Below are 21,835 nucleotides of genomic sequence, written 5' to 3'. Positions count from 1 at the left end.
AACGTTTTGGGTTTTAAAAACAACTACAACTTTATGTTGTTTGCCCCCCTCTAGTCTCTCTAACTAAACTGCACCTCAAGTCAATGGAGCAAAAGTTCTATCACTGGAGCCATCTGTCAGTCACCACCCTAGGCTGGCTGGATCAAACGTTCAGCTCCACACGGTAAGAAAAATGTGATTTCAAGTATGTAAGTCTCTATCATCCAGTGGTAGTCCATGAAAACTGCTCAGTGTGGATCTTGTCATTTTATCCTTGCACTTTGGAAACTCACAGACATGAACAAGTTCATTTTATCTTCTAGGTTACTACTTCTCGAGCATGAACAGATGCTGAGCTACCCACAGGCTCAGACATAAACAAACCAACATGCAAACTGCCCTGGATGTAGTTCCCTATGCATTTAGCCATAATGCTGCTACAGGCGGCTAATTTGTGTTTACTTATGTTCAGACTCACAAATAAACTTTGCGATTTACATAAAAATCATGTTTATTTCTAAAGCAGTAGGAGGCTGACGGAGGTTGCCCCAAGAACCGTCAGTATGTGTATCTGAATCAATAACGGAGCTGCAGGGAGCTCCAGTTAGCTGGACGCATACGCCTGGTCCAATATGGCAGCCACATTGACGATCCAGCAGCCAATGCAGCGTGTACGTATATATTTCTATGAGAGTCACAACTGCCACATTTATGGGAAATACGTCAGATTCAAATAAACCAGAAGTTTCCTTTAAAGGACCAGTGTGCGGGATTTACTGGCATCCTCCCTTCCAAGCATGTAGGAGAACCTCTGGTGGCTGCGAAACTCACGACAAACATAAAAGGCCCTCTCTAGAGCCAGTGTTTGGTTTGTCCATTCTGGGCTACTGTAGAAACATGGCAGTGCAACATGGCAGGCTCCGTCGAAGAGGACCCACTCCCTTTGTAGATATAAAGGCTCATTCTAAGGTAATAAAAAGACAACAATTCTTATTTTCAGGTGATTATACACCAATTAAAACATACTTATGAATATTATATTCCATTTCAGCCAATAGAGCCCCCTAAATCTTACACACTGGTCCTTTAAATGCCATATACTGTTAATACATATAATTTAACCATAGTTTTAGTTAGTTACTGATATGGGGGTGGTTTGATCATCAACATAGATGCCAAAGCAGTTTATTACTGATAAAAAATTGACTGCATGACATCCCTGTGTGCACATACACACTTCATTTATACAAACACATCTGTATATATCTAAACAAATGCGCACCTTCTGAATAAGACCTCACAATCCATAATGTGTCAGTTATATTAGTCATATTGTAAACGCATTATTGTATTGAGCTCCAATGTTTAATTGTCCCATTTCTGTTTTTGTCCCCGGTAATGACTTTTTTCTCTATTCCTCACATTGACTTTCTTTCATTTATGTCTCGCTCTATTGAGGCAAAAGTTTCTTTATCATTTTCTGCTTTCACCAAAGGGTCTACTTGCTTAAAGTCTACAATAAACAGAAACACACACACACACACACACACACACAAAGTCTCTCCCCATGGCGATGCAGTGTGCGTGTGTGTGAGAAACAGGGTGCAACAGAAGATAAGAGCCTGTGGTGACTGCTGCTGCTCTGAGGAATCTCCACCTCATCAACCAGCACTCTGCCCTGCCGCACTGACTCTGAGCATCCTCCGCTCTGTAACATTAGAGTTTTATTTATCCAAACTTCACTGCGGCAAAGTTATCAACCATCTGATATGTGACCCAACTTCAGACGACACAGTGACCTCAAGAGGAACTCTGAAAGTGACTCATTGTTTGGTGTTTTGTGGCTTCTGACTCTGATTACATCTGATGTGAAAAGATGAAATGACTGTGAGGCCAAACAGCAGACTGTCAGCTTTAATTTGAGATCATTTTAGACATAGGATATCTAATGCCCTCCCCAATGACAACACGTGCAGCCCTTTTTTGTCCATGATTGAGTAGATTTACATGCACGTACAGTCATACTGAAAGTAAGATGCTTAACCTGGTTACCCCTGTCCTTATATATGACTGTAACGTCCTCCAGGTCTATGATCAGTCTGCTCTTATACTCCTCAACATCCCCGCAGGTCTCTGTCATATCTGTACACACTGAGTTATGATTCATGGCTGCTTGAACACTGTTGTGTGCTTTGCTCCATCTTATCAGCAGTAATGGAAGAAAATAATGATCCACTTCTGCTCCACTCTTCTACCAACATGGAGATTATTATATCATTTAGCAATATTATGTTATATTTGTTGATTTTCTGGCAAAATATTGCAGAAGTCAAAAACACTCTAACAATGACAGCAGACAGTTAGACACTAAACTATAATTCCCACAAGTATGTATGTTGTGCAGTCACACTGGAGAAGTGACAATGCTAACAATACACAAAGCCATCAGTATTCATAATAAATTTTGTATGTTTTTTTGTCCCACAATGAAATAAGGAAGCAAAGTGAGCAGGAAATTCAAGTTGTGGGTACTGGTGGTGAGACACTTTCAGGAACTTAATTAGAAATTAAGCTGCAATGATTAGTCTATTAATCGGTTAGTCGATCACCACAAAATTGATCGACAAAATTAACCAGTAACTATTTTGATAATCGATTAACGGTTTTAGTAATTTTTTAAGGACAAATGCTGAACATTTGCAGGTTTCAGCTTCTCCAATGTTAAGATTTGAAGCTTTTCTGTGTCATAAATGATAGTAAACTTATTATCTTTGGATTTTGGAAAGGCGATCAAACACAACAAGACATTTGAAGACATCACCTTGGACATTTTTCACTATTTTCTAACGTTTTAAAGACAAAACGATTAATCGAAAAAATAATCATCAGATTAATCTACAATACAACCATGGAGGGATATTTTCAAATTATTAATATCGTAGCTATAAGTTTCAATATTTGAAATAGGCAGTAGCTTCCCAAAGTTGCCCGTCTTGTATCACAGATACACTAACCACTACAATAAAACGTTATTGAGATTAACACATGATGTATTCTTTACAATATTATAATCACACAGCTTTTATAATCGGAATAAGAGCTGATCAAGGCTCCTGATGGTGTTTTTACTTGTTCAAACATGTATTAAACCTAAAGAACCCAGTCATAGCTAATAAGCAAGTGACCATTCAAATGTACTTCTCCTCCTAAGATGTAATCAAACCTCAGATAAGAGCATTACATTTAATATCATGTCATTAAGCAGTTAATAGCCTATAGTTCTATATTTCATCCTCTACTTTTAATTAAATGCACTTTCAATTAATTTCATGCTGCTTGATGATATGATATTTTATGATGACCTCCTAATTGAGGCAATCAATTCACATACCTGACTATGCCATCACTTCTACATGTTTGAGATAAAGAATCATGCCTTTGAAATGAAGTGAGGTGAATTCAGCTGTGTAGGTTGAAACCGTCTGACGTATTGAGACAACACATTTACCCAACATGAGCAAAATAATTTAAAAGTAGAAATAAAAGGCAAGCACTCATCTTTAGAATTTAAAACTATGCAACATCTTGTATGTGCTCGGAATCTCAAACATCTCTAAATCCGTGCTCTCTCGCCAGTTTTTTTTTTTTCTCCTCCGAATCTTTCCTGCTTTTCCGAGTGTAAGAATTCAAGCTGTAGATGGGACTTGGCTGTAAATTATTCAGGTGCAGTACATGGCTGGTTAAATGGCGATGAGTAAACAGGAGTCTGAGTCATCCAGCCAGCTTCGAATCATCCTGCTACAGAGCTCCAAGAATGCACTGAATGACTCCAGTGGTTGTTTCCCCTGCTAATTTACCCACAGTATTCACAGGGGAAATCAGCAGGGACAAACAACTGCTACTCCACATTATATCAATTGTGAACAGGTGTTGACATTTTTCATGCATTTTCAGTCAATTAAAGCTGAATTGCAAATTCATCCGTACAAGGCTGTATTACATTATGTGTGCATGGATCATATTCTTAATATTCTCATTTTGCATGCATCTATCTCCAATTACTCACTTTCTCTGAGATCAAGTGCTTTGCGAAAGGATGTGAGAACAATAAAAAAAACAGCAAATACAGAAATAATGCAATTAATGAACAAGCCCCAATAACCAGCAGTGAACAAAAACAACAACTGCATGAAATGTAAAAATCCAAAGATAGCAAATTACATGTGCATTAGTTCACATGCAAAGTAACATACCACATTCCACATTTTCAACTTTCTACTTTTACTGAGATGGTGTGGGTGATCAGGCAAATGTGCATTTTAACAACCTCCATTTGGTGCACCTGAGATCCTCTTTCCTCAAAGTACGATGTTTTGTAAATTGTGCCATGATGAGGACAAGACGAGGGGACGTTTTAGCGAGATATTTCTCAGTTTTGACGGTCCCCGTTCCTTCGGGACCGGCAGCGTTCTGCAGTTCAGGTTCTCAGGCAGGCCAATCAAAATCTATTAGCGGACAAAGTGTGAAAATTTGAGCGTGTGACCGCTGAAAACTGCTGACCAGCAGATCAGTGAAGCATTAAAACTGTGGGCATTAGATACTATAAACACACTAGACCTCAAGGACAATGGCTGAGAGATGTATTTTCTCTCTCTTTCCCTCTCTCTCGCTCCCTCACACATCCCCTGCCTCCTAATGAATCCCACCAGTCAGTTTTTTTGGGGGAAGAGAGAGGAGAGTGACATATAGACTTAAGATGGAGAGACGAGGATGGACTGTAAATGAGCAAAAGTGTGTGTTTCATCTGTGTGTGTGTGTGTGTGTGTGTGTGTGTGTGTTTTCATCAAAGACAGATTCTTACCTGTAGAGAGCCTGAAACAGGTCTTTAGAGCTGACTCCAAAAGCCTTTTCATACTGATTTCTTCCCTCTCTAGGACAAAGACAGAAATATTCACATATGATAGCTGATAGCGTTATGCATATCGCGTATGTGACTTGTTTGATTTCTCTTGTCGCGTTTGCTGAGAGAAATGTGGGATCCAGGTATCGATTGTCTCAATACAGTATTTAAAATCTGCTTCGGCTTCACCTCACGAAGTACGATGAAGTAGATTAAATCAATAAGGTCAGGGAGAGAAGTGTGTTTACATGAATTCACAATCACGTCCTGTCTGTTTTACACCACATGCTCCTATTTCACAACGCTAAAAGAAAAAAAATTAGAAAATGTGTTTTCATTCAGCAACTTCCATCGAGATGCTTTTATCCTTTAGGTATCATCTTTACTGATGTGTCTTTTTTTTCAGAGTTTCTAACAGATGGAGTTCACTCGACAGCGACAGCGAATCCAGTCACGCTGTCTGAGAGCTGCTGGCTGTCGTCCCTCAGACATAACAATGAGACTAGAATCCATCTTGAGACGTTGTTCAAACAGAAAAAGGAGGACAGGAAATCCAGATTCTTAGGCTACGGATCAAAACTGCAATCTGACAATCAATCACTGCTCACTTGTACATGATTTCACTCTGAGCTTTTACATTTAACTGGATAATATCATACATGTTTAACCTTGACCTATTTTCTAAGCAGTTATGGCAACCATTTGTTTAATCATTTATTTTTACTTGCTGTTCTGGTTTGGACTATTTCTAGTTCCTAAATGTTCTTTTACAAAATACACTTAAATTCTTACAAGAGCAAGCAGAGATAATTTAAACGATAAAATCACACCAGTGTGGCCTGTAAAAGTTTTACAAGAGATGCTATCAATGTAGGAATTTTGAAAAAAATACCTTCCTAGTTGAAAATACTGTAGCTAAATTCAAGTAAATATCTCATGAGAACTCCAGTTTCTCAGACTCCTTGACATCTGAGGTCACTAATCGAAAATAAATGAAATTCCAACCCCAAATATCACTATGTGCATGTGTTTAAAGTGTTGAAGCACATCAGAAACATTCAAAGTGTTCAGAAAACCTCATGGAATCATAATCGAATCTTAACTGGTTTCATATTTTCAAAAATGTTTCTGCTTGCCAGGATGGTGACTCTCGACAGGAATGTAGTAGAAACTCCTTCTAGTGTGAAATTGTGTCCAAACTGCGGGCAGGGATGTGTACTGACCTGACAGCGTCGGTCAAGTGATGCCAGCAAAGGTAGATGGTTCTGGAGCTGTACTGGATGGAGTGGTAGAGGGATAAAGGACTGGAGCGAGTCAGGTAGATACTGGCCTGCTCTGTGTTACTGTAAAACACTGAAATGGAGGAGTGGGAGAAGTGGAGGAGGAGAGACAGAGGAGGGGGATGACTGTGAATGAGTCTCTGAAGGTGTTAAGACAGAGCTTGACCTTTTGTGTCGTACGTGGGAGATGTGGAAAGTGGAAAACAGACAAGATGGAGACAGAGGGAGGTGTACAAACCGGAGGTGACAACTGAACTGAATTAAAATCTGTCAGTAAAAAGCACTGTAAGCAATTAGTTGATTAATTAATTAACAATAATTGTCTTTTCAGTGTTAGTGCTTCTACTCTTTTAGACTATTTTTGAGTTTTTACATTCATGCTACTTGTATATGTGTGTGTATACTGACCTCGTCCGTCGTCCTGGTGCGTGTTGAGCAGCTGAAGGCCGGTGCAGGCAGCCAGCAGCCTCTCTGTGCCATCCAGACTGGCTCCGATCGCCTGACAGATCTCCTCCGCGGACAGGGGGCGCCCTGCACCCAGCAACACATCGAACACACCCAGCTCACAGGACGTGAACACCGTCTGGGTCAGAGAGGGGAGGCGGAGTATAGAATATAATATAGAGCTCTATCTGCAGGACCCCCTCACTGAATATCAGATCAATAAATACTATCAATATTCACATGAAGCAGTACACATATATATATATAAACTGATCAGGATTGGATAATAATGATCGTTCTGATAACTTATTTCAACAGAGAAAGACAGTTTTTCATCCATGTGACCTTTGTAGATCATTTGTTTTGGTGTGTCATGCTTCAGCATTATTACACTATGTTGAGTGATAGTAGACGACTCTCATTCACAATGAAGACTAAAAAGACTTGTGTTTAATATGTGGCTTGTAGATTTATAGTTTAAGACGATATGGAAGATAGATGGGAGATAGTAGGATAGTTTTTTAGAGGACAATCTGTGGTTTGATCGGCTTAATCAGTCAGACACTGAATACCTGTTTGCTGATTTTACACAAAATGGCTAAAAAACTTGAGAGGTCAAATGTATGTAAAATATGTTCTAGTATTTGTGGATTAACTAATGATTATTTTCACTATAGATTAAGCCGCTGATTCTTTTGTCAGTTAGTTGTTTTGTCTATAAAATGACAGAAAATAGAGAAAAATGATCATTATTTCTCAAGGCCATGTCAAATGTCCTGTTTTATCTGATCAATCCATCTATAGTTTTTCATCCTGTGCTGTATTTCTGTAATTCTGTTATCTGGTCTATTCTGCCCACACATCTGCACATCTATTGCATGTCTGTCCATCCGTGAGAGAGATTCTCTCCTCTGTTGCTCTTCCTGACGTTTCTTTCATTTATTTCTCCCGTTAAAACTCCCTGTGGCAAATCTGTGATTTGTGATAATGGGCTGTATAAATAAAAAATGACTTAACTCGAACAATCCAAAATCCAAAGATATTCAGTTTAGTATCGTGTATGATACGGAAAAACTTCAAATTCTCACATTAGAGAAGCTGCTAGCTGCATCTGATATTTATGCTTAGAAAATGACTAAAACAATTACTCGATTATCAAAATAGTTAATTTTCTGTCGATCTACTAATCGATCAATCGTTGCAGCTCTACTCACTATTAACCTTTTCCCATTCTTCCATTACTTTACACCTCCTGGTGCATTACTTATGTATAACAAAGGATTCCTTCATTTTCTCTTTTGTGTCCCAACTTTTTGCTTCTCCAACAATCAACATCTTGTCTGTTTGGATCCTTATTGATCCAGGTAACCATTAAGATGACACTCTTGGCCTTTTTACCAGAAGACATATTTTCATGTCAAACTAAAAACACAGGTCTAAATGGTAGAAATATGTGTTTTATGTATTTAATGAGGGCTGACAAGTTTTTTTGTGAAAAAGTCCTATTTTGCCAATAACTTTCAACTGAGAACAGGTAGGCTAAATCAGGTGTGAGTGTGTGTGTGTGTGTATGCACCAAATATGTGTTACCTTTGAGATAAGGAAGCCTTCCATATACTCCAGTATTTTTCTGGGGTATGTGTCAGCAGCAGGTTTCCCCTCAGTTGAACCCATCTCTAGACGACCAGCCATGGACACAGTTTGGAGAGGACTCCCCTGAAAAAAACACAACAAAAAACTGATTGTTGTGTTTCGTGAACTGAGCCTCACTGCTGCAAGTCTGCTCAGCTCACTTCAACAGGTGTTTGTGTGAATGTGAGTGAAGACAGAACCAGACTAAAAAGCTACAGAAAGTGCCCACCCAGCAGCAGCCGCAGCAGCGAGAGTAGCAGTGGGCTAAGCTGATTACAGCCAGATAACCCAGATTAGAGCAGGGGCTCAGTCTGCAGTGGACAAAGAAACAACTCTGTTGCCATACACTGCCGCCTTGTTTATTATCACACACACTCAAATGGAGACTTTCACAGTGCATTCTCATACCAGACCTGTTTTCCACAAAGTTTCAATGACCCCGAAAATGATCGACACTGTAGGAGTGCCAAACCTCTGAGGGGAAAGTCTCATGAAAGATGCGCTCCCCTACTCTTCTCCATATGGCCTGATTGCACTTACGCTGGGAGACTAATGGTAGTTTTGAACCTAATGACACAGACTGTCACATCACATGCCTTGATGAGATTACACAGCTACTAATCAGTTTGACTATTAATTATTCATCTGCGCAGTTCATTAACCCGGTGGTGTACAGACAGGATGCAGACATGACAGCTGGAGTTGGGTAAGGTGTGACCTTGGCTTCACATGAGGTTTTGGGGAAATAACTTTATATATCACAGAGATGTTTTGGTTTTTTTTTCAGTTGCTCAGCTCATGGCTCCTAGAAGGCTAAATATGCAAACTTTAAACACTATCTGACTGACAAGAAGCATGTTTGACATAATTTTGTTGACCACAGTGGAGTACGAGCTAACAATGAAGAAAAAGTAATGACGTGGCAGAACATAATAAACCTGATATTTAAAGATCCTCTTCTGACATGTTTTAAGATGATATTTTGAATAATTATCTGTGTCGAACATGTTTTTTCCACAAAAACAAGTTCTGGCAACTCGTTAAAATCCTTGAAATGACTTCTACTTTCGCCCTCATTTGAAAAGTTTTGCTGCTGGACACATGATGTCTCCTACTTCATTGAAAAGTTTATTCTCATTGGAAACTTTCTACTTTCAGCAGATGAATGTGAAAACAGACTTCTAGTGTCAAACTTTGCACAAACATCCAACTCAAGGAACAAGAAAAACACAGTTTTGAGTGGAGGGAGACTTTTAACACTTCTGATTTTTTGCCTTAGTGAAGAAATTCAAATGTTAAGCTACAGCATATACTGTGAAAATATCACTAGAGCTGCAAAGATTAGTCAATTAATCGATTAGCTGATTGATTAGAAAAATAATCGGTAACCATTTTAAAAATTGATTCATAGTTTCTGTCATTTTAAAGCAAAAAATGTCAAAACATTCCTCAGTTCCTGACAGTCATTTGTGATGATTTGCTGATTTTCTAAGTCTTATGTGATAGTAAATTGATGGTTGGTCTAACAAACTGGGCAATTTGAAGATGTCAGCTTATATTATAGAGAACTGTGACAGCCATTTTTAATAGTTTTCAGGTGTTTTTATAGACATATAGGAAATAATCAGCAGATTAATCAATAATGAAAATAATTAGTTGCAGCTCTAAATATCACACATCCAGATTTTGGGTGAAGGCTTCCCAATGTGGTGACAAGATTGACAAAGTCCAGCTTCAATGAAAGAAAACAAAGCTTTCAAAAAAATGATCAAGCTTGGATTTTTTATTGTAATCAGCTTGTGTTGTACGCAAGACATGCTCCATGAGACCATGAGCATACGGTATACAGATCAAAACGTGCTTTGCCTTGACAAACATGTAACAATTTCAATGCAGAACTGTCAACAAAACTAAGACTGACTTTCAACACAGCTCATATCCAGTCTGTACAGTTACCAGTAAGGCTACAGAAATGTATCTGGCACTACATTGTGAGCATGAAAGCAGTAGTTACATCCTAATATCAGGTTTTTAATTGCTGGTTTGATTTGAATTCCAACAGCTTGTTTCCTAAACAATGATTAAACCTTAAACCTCAAATCCATCACTGGTATAGAACATATGAACCAAGCCTGCTTCCTAAATCAGGTCCAATATGTATTTATACCATCATCAGAGGTTTATTCCAACTTTCAACATCAAGTATTTACACAATTCAATGCACTCGAAAACTCATTTTCTTTTCAGACAAAATAAATCTTTAAAACATTCAGAAATCCAAAACAAAACTAAAAGAAAAACGGCCTTTGTTAACTGAAACTAGGTGATCATCAAAATATGCTGCTGCGTAGTTATACTGACAAGAACGACAGCCAATACTGAAGCAGTATTACGAGAAATACTTTAGGCGGCTACTGCAAGACTACGAAGCCAGTTGGTCTGCTTGTCAGTCTAAACATAGAGGTAAGTGTCTTCAAGTCTGTGGAAACTTCACATTTATAATGAAACAGCAGCCATTCATGTTAGTTCAGTAGTCCACTTAAAGGTCTATGGCAGCCGTGAAGAGTAGTTCAGGAGCTTGTAGGCTTGTTCTAAAAATGACTTAAAATTCATGTTGTTGGCATGTCAGTAGAGGATGCTATGCTTTATTTTTTTTAAAGTCAGGCTACAGGTGTTGTGAACAAACTCGTGACTCATCAAATGTAACAAACACAATGTGTTTTCTGTACTTGTCAATTTTTAGAGATCAGTTATTCATGCACAATAACAAAACTGGAGGAAATAAAAAGGTAATTAACATGTTTTTTGATTTAAAAAAAAAAAAAGTAGCATTACACTGATGTGACCGTCTACAGACTGTGAGCTGATATTAGGCTGAAATGAAAACATGGCCAGTGTTCTCAACTTCAGTGAAGAATTTTAGTGCACCACAGTCCAAATGCTGATTCAATGTCTTTGAATTAAGCGTTTATTGTAAAGATGTTCCTGGATATCCCTGGAGCTGATTCTGGGAAACTGCTGAATCTGTCGAACTGTTGATGCAAGGCCAGAACTGGAGAATATCTCGATTGGTTAACTGTTAATACTGATGAGTTTAACGTCGTCTGGAGTGACTCCTGTCTCTACTGTTGCTGTGTCTCCTGTATCTTCGACTGTAACGGCTGTGACTCCTCCTGTCTCTGCTTTTGTTGCTGCTCCTGGAGCTGCCTCTGCTGTATCTTCGGTGACTACGCCTGCGGCTCCTTCCCCTGCTGTAACTCCTCCCGCTGCTGCTCCTGCTCCTGTCCCGGCTGGAGCTGGTGCTCCTGCTGTAGTGGCTGTGGCTGCGCCTCCTGCTGCCGTGGTGACTGGAGCTCCTCCTGTGATGGCTGGAGCTCCTCCTGTGACGGCTGGAGCTCCTTCTCCTCCTGCTGCTGCTGTAGCTTTGGGAGCGCCTCCTCCTGCCCCGGCTCTGGGAGCTCCTCTCTCTTTGGGAGCGGTCCCGGTCTCTCGCTCCCTCCAGGTTGTGTCTGCTCCTCGCCACGTCTTCCCTCCTCCGCTCCCTTTCCTTCTTCCTATCTGTTGCTCTGTTTTTCCCTGAAACTTGGGAGTGAACACTAGATTTTGACACCTGCCTCTCTTTGCCCTCAACCGCCTTCACTCCGTTCAGTCGGCCCAGAGCTCCCATCATCGCATCATCGCCGCCGGGATCTGAGGCCTCCTCTCTCGTCACAGGCCCGGCCTGGTCCTGCGTGTCAGAGGGTTTGGTGGTTTTCCCGCTGGTCTTCTTCAACATGTTGCAGAGCAGTCTCTCCCTGAGCTCCTTCTCTCGGCGCTGGAGCTCCAGCGCTCGCTCCTTCTCCACCTCCACCCTCCGCAGCTCCTCCTCCTGTTTGCGTCGACAGGCCTCCAGCTGCTGAAGCCGGGCCAGCTCCTCCTTCTGTCGCGCCTGCTCCTGCCTTTCCTTTTCCTCGCGTTCGGCTCTCTCTTTCTCCTGCTGCTGCTGCTTCAGGGCCTGTGGAGGAAGAGGAGACGGTGTAGGTAAAGATAAAAGAAACAAGATGAGAAAAAAAAAGAAACAATATCCTGTGGGTGACGGTTTGTCACAATTCATTTTACAAGCTGAAGATTAAAGCTTCCTAATATTTCTGCACCAGCATCAAATCCAAAAAAAAATCAGGTTAGTCAGGGCGAGACACTGTGCTACGAGACTCCAGGCCACCATGAAACAATATCACAGTGTATTCAGATTTATTTTCCTTTGCAAAACCACACAAGCCCTTTATTAAGCAGTATCAAATTTATGAAAAATTCTACTATTGTTAAACAGGCACAGACGACTAGCTGGGTTCTCTAAAGGTACCAAAATCCACCTATTTTGTTATTTTGTTATGCTAAATGCTAAATTTACACTCCTTACTGTGATACATTTTGTTAAAACTATGCTCAGGTGAAGTTCAGTAACACTGCATGTTTGTAGGTAAATCAGAAGTGTATTGCTGTGTACCAGATGGATGTATGTACACCCATTCAGAGGTGTTTTGTGTATCTTCGTGTACCTTGGCTCTGGCCAGTAGCTCAGCGATCAGCCGTATAGATTCCAGGTTACGTTGAGCGAGCAGCAGTCGCCTCTCCTCCATGGCGATCTTCATCTGCAGCTTCTTCTGCTCTTCCTCCTGCTGTCGCCTCACCCTCTTCAGGTTCCTTCTCTCCTCTCTCTCCCGCAGTTTCTGCTCTCGCTTCCGCAGCCTCTCCTCCTTCCTCCTCTCCTTCTCCTCCTCTTCCTGTTCCTTCTGTTTCCTGGAAAAAAAAAGGAAAAGTTTGGCATCTGTGAGAATCTGATTTATTAGCAATTTTAGGCTTGAACAGTGCTGGGTAGCGATGCATGGTTACTTTTCTTAGTACTAAGTAGAGTGAAAAATTAATAGTTCAAGTCTGGCAATAATGATATATTCATCTGCCAAAACAAAAATGTTACTTCCATCATACCGATGACGCTCGATTAATGTTCTTGATACTAAGCTATCGTCTCTCACAGGAAGGTAGTTAACAGTAGATTAGATGTGGATGAGAAAAAGTTATCATTCTCTCAATGAAGTATTGTCTCTGTTTAAAAAAAGAAGCACTGAAATGGATTTTCTGACATTTTAAAAATTATTTCTGGCTCCAAAATATTTACATATTGCTCAGTTTAAAAACAATAAAACCAAGCAGTTCAGTGAGACTGTCAGTTTCTTTAAAATGATGTATAGTAGGTTGCTTTAGATAACTGTAACGTCCTTGTTTAATTCGTCCTGGTCAGGATGATAAAATGTAACTAAACAAGCCGGCTGGAGGATAGTGTCTTGTTACCATGGAGACGACTGACACCTTTCATCAAAGCATAAATTGAAAACGTTGTGCGACTCTGTAATTTCTACTGAGCGACACTTATCAACCTACCATAAATCAGCCTTGAGGCAAGTAAACTATATGGGCAGGTGAAGCACTTGTCTCTGTATGGTAAACCTTATTAACAGTCTATAGTACATTGTGTTTCTACTGTGTACTCTCTTGTTGCTAAGACAGTACCAATGACAGAACTTAAGACATAAAATATCAGTACAAAAAAATGCTTCACTGCATGGTGACGGTTGCCACTGCCTTCACATTGTATCAGGATGACATTAAGTGTAAAAGCAGCAACTACGTTTTCTTGTGTTCAAACTGGGAAGCAAAACATTATAATGCTGTGCTAAACCCAAAAATACAGCATGTAGTTGTGTCTCTATTAATACATTTTAGGGTTAGGATTCATAATTTTATCTAAATTATTACTTTGGATAATTTTATTTGACGGTTGAAATCACAAAAACATGTGATTAATGTTTACATATATTGTTTACTAGATTTAACAATGGGTTGACTTAAACTGTATTTTCTAATATTTGCTACCTGTTTCTAAGTTTCTACTTTGTCTTTCTCATAAAATATGAATGCACTACTATAAGACGATGGGCTGAGGTTACGTAAATCTTCTGGAGTCGTCTTCTTGTTAAGTTCCGCACTATTTGCATTATATTCAGGTGACTAAATAACTGCCTGTATGAGAGAGTACACGTTATCATGTATTGGGAAGAAGTGAGAGCTTCCATTGTGAAGACACAGGAAGTGGTGTCGTTGTACATGGAGAGTGTTTTGAACATGGCCGTCGCCAATAAAGCAGTCGTTGTGTAACTTCAAAAAAGGTTGTCTTCTTGTCGAGTAACGCTTCTGTCGTACCTCTCCTCCTCCTTCCGCCGCTCCTCCTCTTCCTTCTCCCGTCGCTTCTGCTCCTCTCTCTGCCTCTCCAGTTCCTGCAACTTCAGCCTCTCCAGGCTCCTCCTCTTCAGAGCCGACTCGCTCAGGTGCTTGCTGGTGTCAAAGGTCACCTGGAGAAAACGCAAAACACAAAAGCTCAGATGCAGCGCCACTTACAAAAAGATATCTCCAGAGGAATCTCTTCAAAAAACCTCTCCCAATGTTTGAGCATCTATCATGACACTCCGATGCAGAGGAAACAGACTCAACAGTCTCGTCACGGTGGAGAGTAAAATCATCATCATCATCGTTTATGACTGACTTGCTTCACTCTACCAGCTGCATATCAAACTTATATATATAGTAATAAAATCAATAGCAAGATTATTCTTAAAAATAGTAAATAAATAAACAATAGCTAGATGTTTTATAGTCCACAGGTACAGAGTGATAGTTTATATAGTGTAATTATAACACAATGTCTTGGTTAAAACAGACACAGTACAATACTGATCAGGGTGATGAGAACTATTATTTACTAAATACTTCACATGCAGGCTTATGTGTTCAGCCAAGAGTTGGTAGAGATTATAAAAGAATCCTTATCTTTCTGCAACTTTGTAATTAAACCACAGAGACAACCTACAATTATTTCTTTTGTTCCTCATCTCTTTTATCCAGATCCTCCCTACCTTCTTCTATCCTCATTTAGATTTCACAGTGAGGCTTTATTCTGTGGATTAAGGGACGTGGCTCCCCCCCCTCGTCTCATGATCTGAAATGATGACGATGCAGCTTTAATTCTCATTCCGCTAAAAGGTCTTAAAGCTGTTATGTGACTCTGAACAACACAATTCATCAATCGTTGCTGAAACCTGCTCATCCACAATTTCACTACTGCAGCGGCAACTCACTCGTGGCCTCAGACATAAAACACGTCTGATATTCCAGATCAAAAATAGCAATGTGTTAAAAAAACATCCATGAGTCTGACGGTTTGTCAGATGCCGAGACACGACGAGTCCTTTGTTTCTCCGCCTTGACAATCGGAATATAAAAAGTAGAGAATCAACGTCGAGTTACAGAGTAATCTCCCAGGAGATGGGTTTAAAAATATTTGGTATTTGTTTGGAGGAGTTAGTGCATTGCAACTTTTTCACCTTGCGTTTTTCTTCTGGAGCCCTCATTATTGGCAGTATGTCAGTGGCCTGATTGACATTAATGAGGGGTTTCTGTTTTTTCATGAAGTGCTAATAAAGTGTTGGTGTGAACACGACCATATCCCCAGCCGTGACTGCAGTTCTCAATATGTTACACTGTGATTAGATCACACAGCATTCACACAGGAACCTTAGGGGAAGAAAAGTTCAGGTCGCATTTATAAGTGATAAACTGTTTGGCCGGGGTGAAGCCAACATTTAAACAAAGTTTTCCAGTAACATGAGTACAAACATGGCTCTGCTCTGTTCTTCTGCTGTAAGGTATTTCCACTACTCCAGCATGCCAGACTATGACACAGGTTCACTATTAGCCTGACTGACCAGTTTCTCTATTGAGGAGAGCAGTTCAAATTTGAAGCGCTTAGAAGATGAGATGTCAACTCAACTACCTATGAGAGGGAAATATTTCAGTAGTAAAATAAATCACCTCTTGATGTGTTCATGACATAACCATTAACATGTGTAGGTAGTGCTTCACAGTACCTTGATGTTGCAGGCCACTGCCTTTCCGTCTTCTCCTTTCAGCATCAGCTTCATGCTGCGTAGAGTGTCCATGGCCTTGGTGAAGCCGCAGTACTCCTGATACTGGACGTAAGCCACGAAGTTCAGATGACCCCCAAAACTAAATGTATTGAAGTTCTTGTCTAGCATCTCCTCCCTGTATGGGTCCAGCATGGGGATGTCAACGTTTCGCACCTACAGTCAAAAGATTTCACATTTATGAAATCAAATAAAAAGTTATTTTTGGCTCAATTCCCTTATATTAATGATGCGATAATATTCTGAATATGACTTTAGTGATTATGTGCAATATTTAATTATGGTCTACTCAGTCAAATACGATTATTACAGGAGGGAACAATGCTGGAAAAAAACATTTAGTAATTATAAAATTTGTACAGATATAATGTCATATCAGCCAGCTATGTTATGTTTGCAGCGAAAGCCACATTACATGAGTTGTTTCTAGTTGAACATTACCGTTTCTTAAAATAAAGAGACTAACAAATGACATATGTGAAATCTGTATTCAAGTTAGTTAAAACATAGAAAATGAGAAACAGACAGATGTCAAACCTTGCCAAACATCTGGAAGACAGAGATGAGGACCTCTTCAGAGGGGCGGTCTGGGTACTGGCTGTCTTTCTGGCTGAACCAGCGGCAAGGGAGCCCTTCCAGGTGAATGGTATCGGGCCTTTCTCCCGGCACAGTCTCATTCATGTCCTTGGCGTCTCGGAAGAAGGAGTCCCAGTCATGTCGTGTAGGGAAGTCCACCTTGTTCTCTACTGCACGGACCTGAGGAAAGACACACAGTTGTTAGGTACACCTAATGAAAATTAATGCACTCCAAAGGCCCTGACAATTGAATAAACTGCAATAAATCCTTCATTCTTGAAGGTTATCATTTCTTATTGACATATTTCTATGATGGACAGACACTGCATTTTAATTAGTCTTGTACATTGTGTTAAATCACACTACACGTTTTCATCATCTTTCCTGCACAGCCAAGATCTGCAACTTTTGTGCAAACAATACAAACAAAAAGACAAAAGAGACAAAAAGAAAGAAAGACAATGCTGCATTGTTCAAAATCTACTATGAATGGAAAGTAAGAAAAAAAAAAAGAAAAATACAGAGCCACAGATGGCTGGAAGATGTAGACAATGTGGTCTGTCCTGCAGCTAAGTTCAGTTTTATATCACAGCAGTCTCAAACAAGACTGCAGTTTTAGCCATAACATGTACTAGTGATAACTCCAATAATATTAATACAAGCTCACTATAGTTTAAAATTGATCCTTTGTCAGCAGCTACGAGGGAAATTGGACCATGGAACTGCTCACACTGCAAGACAGCAGACAGAAATTTTTGGACATGCCAAAAGTCCAACCGATTGTCCGAGAGCCAGGTCATTGATCATGTCACGACGCCAATTAAATGACAACCAATCTGGCAGAAATTCAGCTGGATTCTACAATTAGTCAGGGCGACCAATTACGATGTCTGTCTGGCTATAGAGGCATGTTGACTCAACTTAATGGTCATGATGGAGGCTGTAAATCTTAGAGATATTTCTAACATTTAGTTTACTTTCATTGATATAAGTGGAGTGAATAAAATATTAACACCTTTGTATAACACAATGCAAACTGACCACAGAGAAATCAATTATACGACAGGTGCTGAAAACAGCAAATAACCACCACAAGATCTGTGCTCCACTGTAAAGACATCCTTACCTTCAGTACATCAGTAAATCCACTTAGTTTGATGCTCTTCCCATCCAGACGACTCAGCAGGCTCTTGACCACCGTCTTGTTTTCCACCTCGCCCTCAAAACGGATGAAGTCCATGGTGCTTTTAGAGATCCGCAGGACTGAAAACTGCTCGGGAGCTACCATGGCCTTTACCCTCTCCATTACCTCCCAGTTGGAGATGCTCTTACCTGGCAGCTTCAGTTGGGGCAGTGCCACACTGACGGTCATTTTGGCAATGGGCTTGAGGTACAGGTTGTACTCAGCGGAGAGGCACACTGCCTCTGTGGTATCATGGACAATGGTGGTCATGTTGTAGACAGGTTGGGAAGCTGTTGGAAGTTTGGAGACAAGACTGTTAATACATGTTAAGCTATCATCTGGAAATTAACATGAAATTGTAAAATTCATATAAAATAGGCTATAACTGCACTGCCAACTCATAGTCTAAGGTTGGTTTCCTACATGATAAGAAATGTTACGAGAGGTGAATGTGTCTTGCTGAGGACAATTTAACTTATGTAAATGGTTAGTGTAGATAATAAACACAGATATGTACATATTTATCAAAGTCAAATTGAACGGCTGTGTCATTTGTCATCTTGCATTTTTAATATAAGAGGTGAGTCAGGTTTTGGTAGATGTAAAAACTGGCCCAACAAAATTTGACTCCCCTCAGTCTCTCTCCTGTTGCCACTAGTGACAAATGGGTCCACAAAGAGATTTTGGTTTGCGTCACACCTTGAATTGTTTAATATAGCCTAAGAGGGGATTTGAATCCCCTTTAATTTAATGAAACTTGCGAAACGAAATTAAGTGAAACGAAATCCCTCATAAAACCGTCTCCCCGCCGATTTCCTATTCTATCATTATTCATTTATCCTGCAGTAAACCGAAGACAATAAGTCTGTTACCAGTAAACATATTTAAACCGAAGCGGAGATCGCGAGCTTGTGGATTGAAGTGTGTGCGCGTTCACGCGAATAGGAATCAATTCTGCGGGGTAGTCGGGAAATTCTATTACACCGTCACTACGCGCAACGGCTCTGGTGCAACCACAACACGTTCGGCTAAAAGTCGCCAGCTCACACGGTCACTCGTTAAACCGAAACACCGGGTGTATCAGTTACATTCAACGCTGTTCATGTTGGCTCTATTACCTAACGACTAATTTCAAGTAACGCTAGAGGAGCACCGTAGTTTAACTTAAACCATGGCGACTAAACGCTACCAAAGTATAGTTTCTAGCTAACGCGTAAATGATCTTATGAATAACCATTAAACAGTACAGCTGCTGGTAAACTTCAGCTAGCGTTAAACATTCAAAGGGAAACACGATGTAATGAAGAGGGCTGTTACGCTAAATGTAATTCACAAGCGGCATGGCTAACGTTTGACCATGTTTTTATTCCAGAAAACTTGACTTTTAACATTAACCTTGGTTACGTTAAAACTAGACAGGTTCATAACAACAACAGCTAACACTTATGTTGTCTCTAGTTAGCTTACGTTAGGCTAGTTAGCTTCAAGTGTTACTGCATACTTTTAGCTTTTCGACACCGTCCGTCTACATAAAGTTATTCTAACGTCAGTTATCACGATGTATTAAGCTGCCACCTACCCAACATCAGTTAGCCTCCTGGTAAAAAAAAACAACAAACTTATACTGATGATATCATGTAGAGCCAAACACTGCAGGGAAACAATCCAACTGCATGCCACTTCCGCATGCAGTCAACTTTGCCCTTAAAAAGAACCAACGTGCAGCATAATGTAGTGGCATTATTTCAGAACAGCGACACTGTGTGGAATAATGTATATGTATAAACTCACAGAGCACTTTATTAGGAACAGCTGTCCGATCTAATGCAATTAGTGTGATTCAAGAGATTCAAGAGCTTTATTGTCACATGCACAGCAACAGAGCAGATGGCAACATTGGAGGCAGTGAAATTTGGCTTCACTAAGCTCGAATTCCAGTTAGACTATATAATAAAAATATTTTTTTTAAAAAGGAGAGAGAGAAGAGGAAGAAGAGAGACAAATTCAAAAACATAAAAATATACATTATATTGCACATTGGTGTGCAGGTGTGGTATTGCACATAAGTGGTAAATAGATATTGCACATAAGTGGTGGGTGATAAATGCATCTGATAAAAATATTAATATTGTCTAGTAGGGAAGAAAGTGTACATGTTTGGAGAGGAAGAGCGAGAGAGAGAGAGGAAGCGAGAAAGAGACTGTCTGTGTGTGTGTGTGTCCCAGAGTTCAGGAGTCTGATGGCTTGCAGATAGAAGCTCTCTCTGAGCCTGCTGGATCTGGCTCTGATGCTTCTATACCGCTTGCTTGATGGTATCAGTGGAAGGGGTCTGTAGCTTGAGTGGTTGGGGTCTTCAATGATTTTTCGAGCTTTCCTCATGCTCTTCTGGAGATAGAGGTCCTGCATAGCAGTTCAGACCTAGTGATGCACTGAGCACCTTTGAAGACTCTCTGCTGGGCTTTGCAGTCCTGCTTGGAGCTGCCCTCATACCTGGCCGTGATGCAGCCAGAGAGGACACTCTCAATAGTGCATCTGTAAAAAGTGTAGAGTGCATTTTATTGAAAAGTTTTCCTAATATTTTGTCCCCATCATGTATGTTAATGGAGTGGACAAAAAATTAGGAGCACTTTTCAATATAATGCACTTCAGCACACCAATACCACCCACTAGGACCTCAATAATAAACATAAAGTAGAATTACCACCTTTCTGACAATGTCATCAAAAACTGAAGATGTATAAGCTTCATAAATATAGAATTTATGGCAGAACTTATATTAGATTGCATTAGATTGTTCCTAATAAAGTGCTCTGTGATTGTATATATAGTATTATCATTATTATTAGTAGCAGTAGTAATAATAGCAGTAGTGGTAGTGGTGAAGATGATGTTTTCCATGCTCTGTTTGATATCATCTGAATAAACTGTACTCTTTCGGACAGCAACTAACAATTATTTTTATTACTGAACAATCTGCAGATAATTTTCTTGATTAAATGATAAAATACAGGCAAAAACAGCTCTTTTTCTTTTCCAGAAGTGACACCTTCAAATCGCTTGACTTGTCACACCAACTGTCCAAAACCCAAAGATATTCAGTTTACATTGATAAGTGTTAAGGAACACATCTTCACATTTGAGAAGCTGGAACTATCAGATTTCTGGCATTTTTGCTTGAAAAATGACTGAAATGATTGTCAAAATAATTATTTTCTGTTATAATAGAAGATCGGCAGCCTTCATATGTGGGGAAACTCCCTTGGGGAATCATCCCATCCCCACTTTGCACTGACTGGTATCCATAGCACTCTTTTTTTATATAATATTCACTTTAAAATATGCACTTTGGTTATTGCACTTATTATTGTTAATATATACTCTGTCAATGTGCACTTTATACTTTTTCCTTTTTAGTTTTTTCTAACTGTTGTGTCATTTTATCATGTGTTATCCTGTGATGTGTGTGCTTGAACTTCTTTGAATTGAACTCAATCAACCAACTAATCAATTATTCGACTAATGATTTTAGACATGACCCTTACAACCACATCCTATATTTCATCACAGGACTGACGCCAATGTGTCATGAGACAAAAGAGAAGTCAGCTGACAGTGCGCATTTCTCACTTGTTTGATGTGTGTTTAGCCCTGCTAGTCAGAAGTTACTGTAGGCTTTGTATGAATGTTTGTCATTAACACTGTGGTAACTGTTTGGGGAAAGAGCGAGAGATGTGCTTAGATTGGACATGGATTAGTCCAACAGTGGAGGCCCCGGGCAAAAAAAGTTGGCACCATTTCCCTGAAAAGATGGCAGAGGAATTTA

General features: G+C 39.9%; 2 protein-coding genes across 2 annotated transcripts in view; both read right to left on the bottom strand.

The window, feature by feature from the left end:
* asmt (acetylserotonin O-methyltransferase) overlaps positions 1 to 8,577 on the bottom strand; it is a 28,296-nt gene extending 19,719 nt beyond the window's left edge. Inside the window, exons 1-4 of the mRNA XM_067603288.1 lie at positions 8,194 to 8,577; positions 6,568 to 6,742; positions 6,103 to 6,232; positions 4,841 to 4,909 (exon numbers count right to left, since the gene is read on the bottom strand). Of these exons, the coding sequence (XP_067459389.1) occupies positions 4,841 to 4,909; positions 6,103 to 6,232; positions 6,568 to 6,742; positions 8,194 to 8,295 (476 nt within the window). The 5' untranslated portion in view covers positions 8,296 to 8,577. The remainder of the gene's footprint in view (positions 1 to 4,840; positions 4,910 to 6,102; positions 6,233 to 6,567; positions 6,743 to 8,193) is intronic.
* A 1,426-nt stretch (positions 8,578 to 10,003) lies between these two features.
* akap17a (A kinase (PRKA) anchor protein 17A) lies at positions 10,004 to 19,728 on the bottom strand. Its single transcript, XM_067603289.1, has 7 exons — positions 19,592 to 19,728; positions 17,956 to 18,302; positions 16,791 to 17,009; positions 16,197 to 16,409; positions 14,476 to 14,624; positions 12,774 to 13,014; positions 10,004 to 12,229 (listed from the first exon to the last, which is right to left on the bottom strand). Exons 1-7 carry the CDS (start codon positions 19,596 to 19,598, stop codon positions 11,330 to 11,332), a joined length of 2,076 nt encoding a protein of 691 aa, XP_067459390.1. The 5' UTR covers positions 19,599 to 19,728; the 3' UTR covers positions 10,004 to 11,329.
* Positions 19,729 to 21,835: the final 2,107 nt, after the last annotated feature.

Source organism: Thunnus thynnus, chromosome 11 (assembly GCF_963924715.1).
Source record: "Thunnus thynnus chromosome 11, fThuThy2.1, whole genome shotgun sequence".
Lineage (NCBI taxonomy): Eukaryota > Metazoa > Chordata > Actinopteri > Scombriformes > Scombridae > Thunnus > Thunnus thynnus.
Note: the sequence above shows the minus strand (reverse complement) of the source record. Positions and strands in the feature narration are given on the sequence as shown.